This window comes from Patagioenas fasciata, chromosome Z (genome assembly GCF_037038585.1).
Source record: "Patagioenas fasciata isolate bPatFas1 chromosome Z, bPatFas1.hap1, whole genome shotgun sequence".
Taxonomy (NCBI): domain Eukaryota; kingdom Metazoa; phylum Chordata; class Aves; order Columbiformes; family Columbidae; genus Patagioenas; species Patagioenas fasciata.
In genome coordinates this window covers 2,014,472-2,029,102 of record NC_092560.1, presented here as the reverse complement: position 1 = coordinate 2,029,102, position 14,631 = coordinate 2,014,472, and the positions used below count along the sequence as shown (strand labels likewise).

The following is a 14,631-nucleotide window of genomic DNA, read 5'->3' as shown; positions in this document are numbered from 1 at the left end:
CCCTTGTCCTGTCACTGGGTGTCACCGAGAAGAGCCTGGCTCCATCCTCCTGACACTGCCCCTTTCCATATTGATCCCCATGAATGAGTCCCCCCTCAGTCTCCTCTTCTCCAGCTCCAGAGCCCCAGCTCCCTCAGCCTTTCCTCACACGGGAGATGCTCCACTCCCTTCAGCATCTTGGTGGCTGCGCTGGACTCTCTCCAGCAGTTCCCTGTCCTTCTGGAGCTGAGGGGCCACAACTGGACACAATATTCCAGGTGTGGTCTCCCCAGGGCAGAGCAGAGGGGCAGGAGAACCTCTCTGACCTACTGACCACCCCCTTCTAACCCACCCCAGGTACCATTGGCTTCCTGGCCACAAGGGCCCAGTGCTGGCTCATGGTCACCCTGCTGTCCCCAGGACCCCCAGGTCCCTTTCCCCTACACTGCTCTCTAATAGCTCATTCCCCAACTTACACTGGAACCTGTTTCTGTGACAATTTCCAGTGCCCAACAGACGCCGTACGGCAGCAGGAATGGAAGCGCAGGACCAGCGTTTGCAGGTTGTGAGGATGCTCACACAGGGCTACAGAGCAACCCTTGTTTCTCAATTGCTGCTATTAGTGCTACAAACACCTTAAAACAAGTTAATAGGTGGCTAAACACAGGAGCCCAACACCCTGACAAAGCACGGCGGCGTTTAATCTTTTCTCCAAAGTGTAAAGCTTTTATTGACAGAACTACATGCACATGAAGATGTAAAATGCAAGGAGGTTTACAGTAAACACTGATTACCATAATCTTAATCTCCATGAATGACTGGTGAGTGCAGAAATAACATTTTTAGCAAAATGGGTAAATTGCCTAATCTGCCTTACTGTAAGAAGAGTGTGCTTGCAATGTAAGACTTCGGTCTTCTGTTGCTGGAGTTATTGGACACCTATGCCTGGTCACAAAATATTAATGTCAGAAAACAGCCCAGAATGGTCTTCAACAAATAAAGAGTGAAAAATGAGAAACATTGGTAAACTGGGCTAAAGGGGATGAGCCAGGTGTTGTCTCAGTGCTTAATACTTAGTGCTTTATATGGTTGTTTCTGCCTCATTTGTTGTAAGGAAAATGGCATAAATGTGTAAGAGATTCGGCGTGGTGCAAACAAAGCTAAAGGAGAAAAAGAAGCGGAGAGGAATAAGTTGGTCCGTCCCTCAGGCTGCCACAAGCCTCACTCAACAACTATCCCATGCACAGACCCCGCGGTGTTGAGGAGCCCATTTAACCTCGCTGGAGATCCTCCCGTTTGAACCCCGGGATCTGCCCGGCATGGGGTGCATCTGCAGCCAGACGAGGCTTTGCTATATATAAAAACATAATAAAATAACGCAACTGAGCTCTTGAAGCAGCGGGCAGGAGTCGCCCGTTAGGCAGAGCCAACAAAAAACCTGCCACCTCCGCAATCCGACGGGTAATTCGTGGTTTCCCCGGTATCGACAGAAGCTTTGTCAGAAGGGGTTTTATCGGATGAGCCGGTGCAGAGGGAACGGCTCGCTGTGCAAAGTGATGCGCTCGCTTTCCCGGATCAGTGCTTTTAAGCAGATCTAACAGTCCAGAATAACTTTACTTGAATTTACTGTAGCCCCGTGGAAGGATTATTGATGCTATTCTATTACTTGGCACAAAGCAGCAGTCTCGAGGGGACTGTTTAGTATCATATTCTTGTCTTGATATTAAATCAAGCTATGCCAAGGACTCAAAAACAGCAGGTAACAAGCTCTTCCCTGTTTTTCAGTGAGCTCTGCAGAATCTCATCTTTCATTTGTTTTGAACTGCACGTCTCTTATGTGTATACAGAAAAATCTCTTAAAAAAAAGAAAACCTCAAGCCTTAAAGTACATACTGTGTGTTTAACACGTGCGGGGACGCTTTTGGCTGTGTTTTTACCGAAAGGCTCGATGGATGGCAACCCTGCTCCTTGTTGGGACAAGGTCTACCAGGCCCCTCCACCTCTCCCAGCTGAAAGGATTCGAAAAGGCAAAGCAGATAGGAAAACAAACAGGTTCTGAAGCTCCTTGCAGGGGAAGGACCTGCTTTTGATGCCGACATGTGCAAAGCCAACTGTTGTACCCGAGTTTGGACAACGGTCACCACCTCCCCTCCATACTCCACCACATATGGACTTAAACCTACACAGCTCTCCAGCACACCACTGGTGGGGTCTTTTTGGGAGTTCGAGCAAGTATAGCAATAAAAAACCTCACGACGTTATGTGAATGTTAATTACCATCACCATGGTCTCTTTATTGACATGCAGTGGAGCTTATGGAAGGCTGGACATAGTCCTGGGCAAACTGCTCCAGGTGGTCCTGCTTTGGACCAGAGGTCCCTTCCCACCCCAGTCATTCTGTGAACCCACTTTTTCCTTTCTATTTATTTATCTGTAAAGCCCTAAAAACACACGCAGTAGCCTTTTAGAAATAATCTTAATGATCTTTTCTGAATTCAAAGCAAAAAAACTAGAAGTTCTGCTTGCTTCGCCTATATGGTTTTATGTACCATACAGAGTCAAGCTTGGTGCTTGGTACCATGAAAAATAACCCTGAGGACTCCCTTTGGATACCGTTCAGAGCATCACTAGCATGGGTCACACCTGTCCCCCAAAACTAAGAGTTTGTTTTTCTTTTGCCAGCCTGAGATCACTTTATTCATAGCTATATGCATTAATTCTTGCACTTTTCCTGTATTACAGAAACACATATTCAAGTCTGGGCTCTTCCGTGAATAGAGCTTTTCTTGATTACTGTCAACGTTTCATTCCATTGTGTCATCTTGTTTGTCTTTTGATGTTATAATTTCCTTATTTTACAATGTTTTAACTACATTGGCTGCAACTGCTGAAAGAATAGCGAGTGATTTTGGGGGTCAACTAGAAAGGCTTTCAAAGGATTTGATTAGGCAATTCATTCTGCTAATGTTACAATAAATTCTTTTTATTTGATTATGCAAATGAGTGTTGGTGCATATCCACTTTGGCAAATTACTGCAAAGTTTACTCTTCTCTCCTAAATAAAAAGCTTTCACTGGCAGAAATGCGAGCTAAGGAATGTGTCTTATCCATACACTAAGGTGCTCCCCATGAGTCACCCCAAAATATTTGTAGCCAGGAAAACAAAACCTGTGTTTACCTGGCAGAATTCACCACAATGCCGTTCCTGGGGTCATGTCCAGGCTACTACCCTGAAATCAAAGTAACTTAATTCACGAGCAGCAATAGAGATGGACGCAGATCCACCGATGTGCTTCCTCCCATCCCCACGTTCAGCTGTTCCTCCCAGCGGCTGCTCCATTAGCAGCTTCCCAAAGGGCTCGTGAACCTCCTGCCCCACCACCAGGAGAAACTCTGAAAGGTCTCAGAGACCTTCAGTGAACCGCAATCACGGTTTGCAGCAACGCAGCACAACCTGCCACTAAAACGTCCATCCCGTTGTCTGCATCCAAATACAAGCTGACCTCCAATCTCCTGGCCAGGAAGACTCCCACCCCTACTCCACTTTATCTGGCCATCTTTAAGGTACAGAACGCTTTTAATGTCTTCACCTTTCTCCACCCTGCATTTGCTTGTATCTCAGATAGGAAATGGACTCATCTCCTCTGAGACAGAGGCAAGGTCTTCTGGTTTGACTCCATTAGCAAGGTGGATTAAGACTGACCCAGGAGATGACTTGGGGTCTAACGGAGGTCCTTAATGAGGGCTGAAAGTAAAGAGGGTAGGAGATGGAGCTTTTTTAACACAGACTGAAGGCAGAAGACTGACAGAGGGCTCCTCCAGGCCAAGGAGGTGACCGTGCCACAACTGAGGACCTTACTGGTGCAATGGTCCAAAGCTGGAGAGTGGGGAGGGCTGTGAGCCAGAGAAAGAGCAGAGGGGAACATTGATAAGCACATAAACAACAGAGGGAGAGTGGTGGACTCCTCTCCAACAAGGAGGAATGCCTTGTTCTTGGAAACATACGGGAAGGGTAGCAAGATGGGTGGTGTTGGACAGAGGACGATCTCTTTGGTGTGACGATAACCTGTCATGGGAAGACATTGAACCACGGCACGAGCATGTGGCCAAATCCTTGAAACGTGGAGGAAAGACCACAAAGGTGGGACCTTCACAGCACCAGACCTCTCGCCAAAAGCACAGAAAATTGATTTATTATGGCTTGCTTTCTCTGTATTGTTGTTCCCACGCCCACAACATTTAATTATTAAAGTCTATTCATTCCTTTTTGTAACTGAGTAAGACATGAATGAATTGCGGCAAACATCTTAATTACTTAATAATGCTCTAATCAAAAGCTTCAACAACTCTATCTGGAAATACAAGTTGTTTTTCCATTCTGATGGCCACTTATTTCTCTCTAGTGATTTTTAAGGGAAATGCAAGCAAGACACTGCGACATAATCCGCTCCCAAACAAATTGTAAATCCCAGCGTGCAGAATGGCTGATTATTAGACCCTTTTTGGAAAAACTGGCTCATGAGGTGTGACCGAGGGGCAGCTGCTCCTGAACTTACTTCTCAGTGCAAACACAGATGAAAAGATGGTGTTCCAAGCAGGAAAGAGAAGCGAATCTTCCCTCTGCAAAAGGCTTATTTTAAAAAACCTTCCTCTGATTGCTCTGATTGCTCTCACTGCCAGCCACTGAAATACCAAGGGCAATGCTGCCAGTATCGGAATGTGGGCTATTTCAGTACTGCAGTTCTCAGGAAATGTGAAATAAAATCCCTCACATTAAGCACTAATGCTCCTACATCTAGTAGCGTTTTGTAAATTTACTGCAAATTACCCTAACGCAGGTTTATGCCGTTGCTCACATAAGCACATTGTAGGAATTATTCACTTGTTCCTCTGCAAATGTCTTACAGTTGTCCATATACGACGTGAATGTAAGAAATATAAACAAAAACATATGAGTAAATTGATCGTTCAGTAGTAGTCACATAAGCTTATACTATTCCAAACCATCCTTATATTACAAAGAACGAAGCTGGAAAGAGTTAGCTTCCATTTAAATTATTGTCCAAAGTTTCCAACAAGAACTTCTAAAACATCAGTAATCTTAGTTTAATGGCCTTGTATGTATGCAAGAAATAAAAATAGCCAACTTTTACAATTTTTACTGGCTGAAATCCTACCCCATTTAAATTCATTCTTCTGCCAAAGACTTCAGTGTAGCTGGGAGTTCATTAAGTGGAGTATAAACATTATGCCCATTATGACCCATCCCCAACAAAAACGCAAAATTAAGACTTAATCACACCCCTATTAAAACATCAGTCTGTTTTCTGAATGATACTTAGGATTTCCTCTATAAAATATCTTTTGTGTTATTTACACAGGACGAACACGGAGCACAGAGGATTTTCAGCATCAAGTAAATACTGACTGGTTGCTATCACTAAAACGACTTCTATAACTCGCACTCTTGTACAACACCAACGCAGACATCAGAGATTGAAAGTCAATCCCGTTTTAAGGAATTCTGTTACCGAACAGGGTGTTTTTTTTCTCTTAAACTCCGTACTCTCCCCAGAGCGAGCAAAAAGTTGATAAATGAATGCTGAAACTATGAAAATTTTAGTAATATTTTATGTCCTTAAGCACTAAGAAGCGACGTCAGTGCTATTGGTAGAGGGATGATGATCTGCATGGTTAGAGCCCAGACCACAGCAGAAATGTGATCACAGGTCTCTGGTTGTTTTGAGCCCTCGAACAAAGCACCGCTACATTTTCCAGGCCTTAAAAATACCCCGCAGTAAAGCAAACTTCACCTGCAAGGTTAGGTCTCATTAACAGCCTTACAAATCCAGGCAGATACGAATCTCTAACTTGTCAAATGAACAACCGCGTCTCACAGAGCAAGGTCAAACACTGTTCCAGCTTCTAAATTAATATTGTATAGGCTGCGCCTTGCTTTGAACCTGATTTTATATTCTGCAGAAATACGCTACCTACAGCTTTTAGGAAATCTGATAATCAAACATGAAAGTCCAGTAACAGCTTTATGTATTTTAGATTACTTTCCTACAGAGATTTGAGATTTTCCTGTTATGGTGACAACTACGTCTACTTTCTGGAATTATTACACATTAACAAAAGTCTCTGTGTATTATTTCATGTGCTCCTTTATGATTCATGACTCATTAATAAAAGGGTGTAGCTGAATGTTTCCAAAACAACAGAAATCTCACATCAAGATTCTCGGACACTGTGAATAATTTGCTACATCAACTAGACCTTTGTTGATGAGGATTCAGGAAGGCATCTTATTTCTCTTAGCTGCACCTTTCATCAACGTACTTCTTTAAAACCTTCTTGCCTACATAACATCAGGTATATATTCTAGGATCTATAGGATCTATCTCAGTTTTCACCATCACCGTTAATTTTTCTTAAGCTCCCGCTTATAATGTCACCACTTACTTTAAGCCGAAGAGACTAGAAAAACGTAAGCTACAAGTAGACATGAAAACTTAAATCCCATACAAAGCAAAAGAAAATTAAATAAATTAACAGTGGGCTGTATGGAATAGCAGCAGCTTTCAACCCCTGTCTTGCTGCAGAAGGGTTAAAATGCATTCAGGACCAAACGCATTTGTAAACAGCAAACCCACGTACCTGCGGAGACGCGGGGACAATCCGGCAGCATCGACTCCACCGACGTGTCCAGGGGCTCGGAGCTGGACACCCAGTTACAGCAGTTCTGTGGGGGCACACGGGACATTTTTGGGGTAAGCCAAAAAGCCAGAGGGACAAAACACACACAGACTTTGCACGTAAGGGCAGCGATCACACCAAAATACCCAAACACCCTGTTGGGATGGGGAGGTACGCTACGCTAGCTTATTCACACTAACTGGAGGTGAAATGTTGTAGTTCAATACTAGAAAAATAAAAAGAGTACGACCATAATTTGCTGTATCTTAATGTGCTTAAATAGCATGTCTTCAAGTGCTATTTTGAGTGCCAGTGGACTAAAGCTTGGACCAAACAGTGCCTGAAGTATCCACTGCACATTTTAAGCTTTTCTCAGCCATTAAATAGGTGTTGATATAAACACTGAGCCCGCTCGCTTGCAAACATTAAGAAATCAGAGTTTTCCAGGGTGTTTCGACAGAGTACACTGCGGGAAGAATGGTTGTGAAATCACAAACCAATAGATTATAACTGAACGGAAGCCATCACGATGGCGGATTAATATTCAAATAATCGGAAATACAGCTGAGATGAATTGTGCATGAACATTTAAAAATGTAAATACTGGACTTTGGGGAGTTATGTTCAGGAAGCATTTACATTTACCTTTCATTCCTGAACCTCTGAGTAGGATGAATTGTTTTAAATGCTTTGCTCCAAATACTACCAGTCCAGGCAACTATATGAATTAAAGTATTAAATACTATGCTTAATAAAATATGCTGATACTACACCAAAATCACTGAAGATTTAATCATAAAGCAACTACTTTTTAAATATGACTGCGAGCCGGACTAAAAGATCTACATGGCTTCTCTTATCGCAAATCTGAGTTTTCCCTCTCTGAAAACCTGATTAACTTCATTAAGGGGGGAAAAAAAAACCCAAGCAAACAAGCCAAGAACACACAATTTTTTGGAAAGACCCAATGAATTTTCAGGCAGATTTTAAAAAAATCATCCCATCAATCATGATCGTAAAAATGGATGATTGCTATTCCGGTAAACAAGCATGTATTGTGTATTTGTAGATGCTTGCTGCCCTAGTTGTGCACCATGGAGTCCGTCCTCACTGTGGAAAGATCCTTGACTGGTAGATCAAGTGTCTTATTGTATTTCCTTAATTCATTCTGTCTGGAAGAAGATGTCAGCTGTGTTGCAGTGAGGAGAGAATTTCAAAGGCTTCAGTCCCCACCAATAAAGGGCGAGGAATGGCTTTTGAATAGATTTGTCAAGGCAACCCTACTGTTCTGGGACCAGGGAGAGCAGGAACAACATAAAGGAAGGGTTGCTGTATGAGATTAGAAAGTGAAGTTCACAAAGCATGGCAGATTTTTGTAAGAAACAGTAGATCAATGAAACTATTGAACTCGATGGAAGAGGGAAAAAAAAAAAGAAAACAAACACACTACCCAGTAATGTAACTTTTTTTAGTGAAAAATGGTTAAAATGGAAGTATTTCACAAAGGCGTTAAGGTTTAAAGTAGTAAAGCATTATACATTTTACAATTTGCATGTATAATTTTAATTAACAGCTGAATGTGAAATTGCAAATGTAAGATGGTAGAAATTATAAAAGAAGTAGAATTTTTATGAAGTATTACATTCATTTGAAATAAGTAAAATTAATATTAACTACTGATAGAACACTACATCAGAGAGCTGGAGATAATACAGAAGATTAGCACACAATTAACCAGCTTTTATATACAATGTGACACTTGCCTGTAAGAAATAAGTATTCTCGAAAGCAGTGTCAAGATATGTAAATGGATGATTTGTTTTATCATTCATCACAGCTCCTAATAAATTCAAAAATCATGACTTCTATAGGTACTAAAAATAGGCCACCAATGATACAGGAGAGATAGCTCCAATGAAGAATTACTTTTTTAACAATTCATTCTTTCAATGACAGCAATTAGCCCTACAGACAGGCAGCGATTAGGTGTATATTTTAATTATTATTCATTTTACCAGTAGCCTTAAACCTGATTAAAGTAAGAGATATCCAGGTGATACGCTAGTCTTAATACCACTCAGCCACACTTCACATATGTAAAATTCTTCTTTCTTATAGGAGATTTTCAATGCTAATGTAAGTTATGACACTCCATCCACTTTTTAGGCCATTAATCATTTAACTTATTCTTTAAGATCTACTTTCTGCAAATGAAATTAAAGGTAATGCACTCGTCTTATTCAGACTAAATGCTTAAAGAAAAATGGAGTTGTCAGATTCAAATTACAGGATTTAAAATTTCAGTTTTACTACATAACATATATTTTAAGGTCTTGATTTCCCATAAAGAAAATTGGGATTTTTCTGACAGAGCCTGTAGGGGTTACCATTCTTTATATTTTTAACATTTAAGTCAGAGCTGTCAGGCTGCATCCCAGGTGATTCTCTATTCCCATCAGTCATGGCCTATAGAACTGTAAGGTTAAGTCAGGAATAGGCAGTCTGCACAGAAAGTTTCACTAAATCCACAGGAAAAAGTCAAATCCAACAAAAAGTTCAGGATGTGACCAGTTCAAATTTGCCATGCGCACCTATTGCTTTAGAGTTCTGCAGCGGGAAGGTGGAAAACATGGACATGAGCCCGATCTGCCTAGAAGAGACTTACAAATGGAAGTTTAGTTGGTCCTGCTTTAAAAAAAACGTGATTTTTTAAAGGGTCAGCAACCTCACACTTTAAAATTAAAAGAATAATGAATGCACAGCAGCATCCTTCACCCAAAGGTGGAACTCGGTGATGATGGCCATGGACCAACACCAGATCACCTTGGACCAAAACGCTATCGGTGGTTGCACAGTGGCAAATACTCTGTCTTTTCACCCCAAAAATTCAGAGCGCTTCAGCAATAGTCACATCTCATGAAACCACTGAGAGAAAATGGCTTTTTCCAGGCATGCAAATCCTCAAACTATATAATGAAGAGCCCAAAGGGGCTTCTCCACCACAGTCAGATGAAGCCAGGAGCCCCGGGTGCACCCAGGACGTTGCTCCAGACGTCGGGCAGCTCACGGTATATGTGTCGATATTGCTGTGCAGTGGGAAGAAACACTGGACTCGATTCTTATTATTGTGGCTGCTACCTTTGAAGTTCAGAAATGGCTTTAATCTCGGTTATTTTAGGGGCTGGCATGGGCACGCAGTTTCCGCGCTCCTGTAATGTGCTGTCTTTCATACCTTAAAGAAATGGAAGAGGTCAGCAGATAAAGACGTGTTTATAGAGCCACATAGAGACATATATACCCCAACTCTTCAAAAAAAAAACCCGGCCTCACCTCTCGCATCCACTCTCGAATAGTTTTCCCAACTTCTTGATGCCACACATTGTGAACAGAGTCTGTCAACGCCACAGCAGTTACCTTATTCTTTACTTCTGCCTCTCGTTGAATCATCTGTTAAAAAATATTGGCTTTAAGTTCTTTCTTTCTATTGACTAGAGTCTGCTTAGTCACAGATAATGATCTTAAATTAAAAAAGAAAGAGCAGTACGAGTTCAATACTTCACTTGTTTTAAAGTTTATACAAATCCTGACGGCTCCAGAAACACAGAAAGACCCAATGTTTTTGATAAAAGAAATAATACTAACTTTTAACTGACTGAACTATTCAGTCCTATTATTTTCCATGTGGCTTGACAATTCTAGGATTAAAGGTATCATAGTGAAAAAATGGAAGATTCCCTGAGGACACCTTTTACAAGCTTCTCCAAGTTCCCATTTCTGTGCTTCAGGGAAGCTGGTACCCGTGGTTCACTGTAAGCTACTCATGACTATCATCTACTAATTTTCAGTAGATCGCTGTAGTTTTTCTGATGTACAATCTTACTTTGACTTGTACCTTTTTCTTCTTCTTTTTCTATCCAATTTAGCCACCTTGCACTCCCACCATGGTCCCAAAATTCTTTGTGGTCTCTCTTATACATATGCCTACCCAGCTAACGCTGGAGCCCCTCAACATTTTTAAGGATATTAAAGAGACTCTGTTGTTGCAAATGACAGTATGACTAAATAATATTAGTTCTAAAACCAATTAAATGATTGCTGCAAATAACACGAGCGAACTGACAAAGATGCTGTGGAATTCAGCGCTGCTTTGCAAGATAAAAGGGACTGGGAAAGAATAGTTTGATATCAAAGAGAGACAAAAAGGTTTTAATCTCCTGACACGAGTGACCCTAATTTGTAACACTGGATCAAAGAAAGTATAATGAATTATACTTATAAACCCAGCATTTCGCAACTAGTGTCTTCATCGCTGTGCATGCTGCACTAAAGTTAATGTTTTTTTTCTTTTTTTAAAGCTTCATTTTTGTATAAATGGCAACACATACAACATTTCTAAAATCAGGCATTCTTTGTTCATGCTCTAGTAACTGCTTATCCACGTACAGCCTCTAAAGGAGACTTCTACAATGGGGACGTGAATCGTATTTTGCACCAGAAACTCCAAAGTAAACATCCTGATCCAGATCTTTGACACCAAACTACCATTTATCCATATGTTATATAAACTATCTCCCGGTTTCTTCAAAATATCACAGATATACATGCTTTTGACTCAACACTCTTACTACCATTTCTACGTAACTGCAGTATGATATTCTGAATTTTCACACCTTACCTTTGTTTTTTTGTTTGTTTGTTTACATCACGCACATTTTAAAATCAGTGCAACTGAACTAATATTCTAAGGGAAAAATATTCACCACTATTGGCCAGGTAGTGCTAATGCAGAGCTCCCCGTTTCAGATAAAATTAGGCGTCCACCTTCCCTAGTCCTCTCTCTTTGGTAATGTCAGAATTACATGACTCAGGAATTCAGCTGAGCTTAGGACATCTTGGGCAAGGGTGCATTAAAAATCTCTCAGGTATAATCTTTCTTCATGTTTTTGTTTTTTCACAATTTATCCTCCTGTGGGGAACCATAAATATCTAGACTTTCTGGAGGATGGGACATAACAGGAATGTGCATGGGGGGCAGAATCACACATTTAGGATAAAATAGCATCTATTGTATGATGAGCTGTATGGTGAGCTTCTTTCAGCTGTAGCACGATACCGATGTTTTCAGCCAAACATCTGGCACTGAGCATTGTTAATATAAAGATGGCAAAACTCCCTCCATTCTAAAACCATATGTAAGAACACTGAATGCCCCAGGATGATCTTCAGGCCAAACCACTGATGATTCTGCTAAACTGGGGATGAAACCCCTGAGCTCCAGATGACGGTGGAGCCTCAAAACAAAGGTCTTTATTGATGCTATAATCCTCCTCCCCAAATCCATGTAGACATGTTAAGCACCAATAAATGCTTTGTCTCTCAAAGGGCTGAGTCACTCACACCTTCGAGTGGCGTGGTTTGGTGGAATTTGGACTCATTATGAATATTTAATCTGTAATCTCCTCTCTCCTCTCCCTTTTCCTCCCCTCTCTTTTCCTCCCCTTTCCTGTCCTCAATATCTTTCTCTTCTTCTGGTTGTGTTCTATTCTATTCTATTCTATTCTATTCTATTCTATTCTATTCTATTCTATTCTATTCTATTCTATTCTATTCTATTCTATTCTATTCTATTCTATTCTATTCTAGTCTATTCTAGTCTATTCTAGTCTATTCTAGTCTATTCTAGTCTATTCTAGTCTATTCTAATTCTATTCTAGTCTACTCTACTCTACTCCACTCTATTCTACTCTACCATGTATTCTGTTCTACTAAGTTCCTTACAATTACACTAGGCCCCAAATGTGGTTCAGATCTGACAAAATACTGAAAATACTGGTTTTCAGACTGCAGCCTTACCATTCCCTTTATCAGGCAGAGCTATGTGCAGGAGATGATCACCGAAGAGATGACCCTTTGATTGCAAGGGGAAGCCAGGCTGCTTTTGGGAGGGCTGTGGCTAGACCAGCCACCACACCGACCCAAATGCTTTATCTTTACGTATCGTGTAAGGTAGCATAACCCTGCTTCTCAGAAACCCCACCAGAAAAGCTGTTATCTGAAAGTGACAGTATCTAAAACCACAAGACCTGCAAGCCACACACATCCAACTCGCACTACATCTGCTGTATATTGAATAAGTTTCAGAAACACATCATGCTTACTAATTTTCCTGTACTAGTGCTGTGCACTCCAGCAGGCATTTGGCTGCCCCGTCTTGCACAAACCACTGCGATTTAAACAGGCAAAGGAGCAAAAATGTCATTGTCCTTGAAGTGCACATACCTACCAATTACTCGGAGCTATTACATGCTGGGGGAAGCTTAAAATCGTCACCAGCTCGTTGTGTTCCAGCATGACTTCCTCCATGAAGGCCTGGTCTTTAGAAGCAGAGCTAATGACCAGCAAGGGGAAAAAAAACCCACTCTGCTTTGGAAAAGCGGTGTTTTCTCAAGCTATTGTGTCCCACATTCCTGTTTCGAAAACCAGCCACCCCGTTCATCTAAGAACATCACCTTTTTCTTCAAATCACAAGGAAACGTAGATGTGCAGTTCCCTTCTCCCTTCCTAGGCATAGCTCAGGCTGCTATCCTCAATTTCCCTGTGCACATGGAAGAACTGGCACCCATCTCCTCCTGCTCTTTCTTCGCGTGGTACATGCAGTCTTTGCTTTTCAGATCATATATAATACAAGGAATAACATGTAATACCCAACATGTTACAGATTTCTCTACGTTGAGTCCAGCAGAAGTAAATTTTGGTAGGCGCCCATGACCTTATGAGTCAAATTGGACAGAAAACCGACAAAAACAACAAATCAAGCGAAGATGTATTGTGCATAACCTTCACTTAAGCAAGAAGTCTAACGTGTCCATCTTTAAGTGGCACAGAAATGTCACAACAGAGCATGTCAAACCCAGGACACTCAGCTTCCACCATAACAGTTCAAGTTCCCTGCTACAACAGGACAATAACTGATAATAGTAACCAAGGAGAGCAGATCCCAGTGATGCTCCAGCTACAGCATCTCTTATCAGGGATGATAATTTATCCTCCAAGAAGATACAAGAAACCTATACGTTTTTGGCCATGGAAGCTTCAATACTCAGTAAACACTTCAGATTCAACCAATTGATGGCTCACAGTTAAAACATATTTATCTTCTCTAAAACAATTTTGAATTTACACAAACTTTAAAAGTTAAACGAGCTGAATAAAATTGCTAGAGTAAAACATCAACATTCAACACAAATGTAGCACTCAGCTGCCGTTCAAACTTGATACAAACACAGAGTTTTACCAAATTCCAAGGGAAGGATGGTATGGGACACACGATCTGCACTTCCCAGGACTAGTTTTATCCCATGCAGCCAGTATGATCTTTTAAAGTGGACATATTAAAACTGAAGATATTTAATAGATCACATGCTATCTACATTTTTTTTTCCCAGGAAAATAGTAGATTTTACTGAAACAACAGTTGCAAATGAAGACCTAAGGATTTTGTCTAAAGTTCACTTTATACCTTATTCTCCTTGTACATCAGCAAACAGGAAGTATTTACAGAACAGGAATGACTTAATTTCTTGCTCAATGCTCATTTTCAAATCTTAAATTATTCTTAGCTGAACAGATTTTGCAGGAAGTCATCTCTCTGCACATCCCTTCATTGGATGGTTTATGGCCCCTCTCATTCCCTCATCTTCTTCCAATAACTCATCTATAGGCAGAATTAGGTAAAGCAGCACTTCTCTCGTAGGTAAACTGGTTCTCATTTATTACTGCATCACTCAATACACCACTCTGGGTCCTCTAGACTTTCCCAACCACCTTTTCTATTCACGAATTTTCACTTTGTGTTCTGTCTTTATAATCACAATAATGTCTAGGTTTGTAATTTATTAACCATGCATCATCACTACTTTGTATTTTATTCATTTAGAATGGGAAGTCACAAAC

General features: G+C 41.0%; 1 protein-coding gene across 3 annotated transcripts in view; it reads right to left on the bottom strand.

Moving 5' to 3' along the window:
- ARB2A (ARB2 cotranscriptional regulator A) overlaps window positions 1–14,631 on the bottom strand; it is a 261,097-nt gene that overhangs the window by 64,408 nt on the left and 182,058 nt on the right. For 2 of the 3 annotated variants that reach the window (XM_065861305.2, XM_065861304.2), the window contains exons 9-10: window positions 10,009–10,125; window positions 6,640–6,724 (exon numbers count right to left, since the gene is read on the bottom strand). In XM_065861305.2, the coding sequence (XP_065717377.1) occupies window positions 6,640–6,724; window positions 10,009–10,125 (202 nt within the window). Of the gene's footprint in view, window positions 1–6,639; window positions 6,725–8,190; window positions 9,911–10,008; window positions 10,126–14,631 lie in introns of those variants that run through there. The other variant, XM_065861306.2, reaches the window with a different exon arrangement.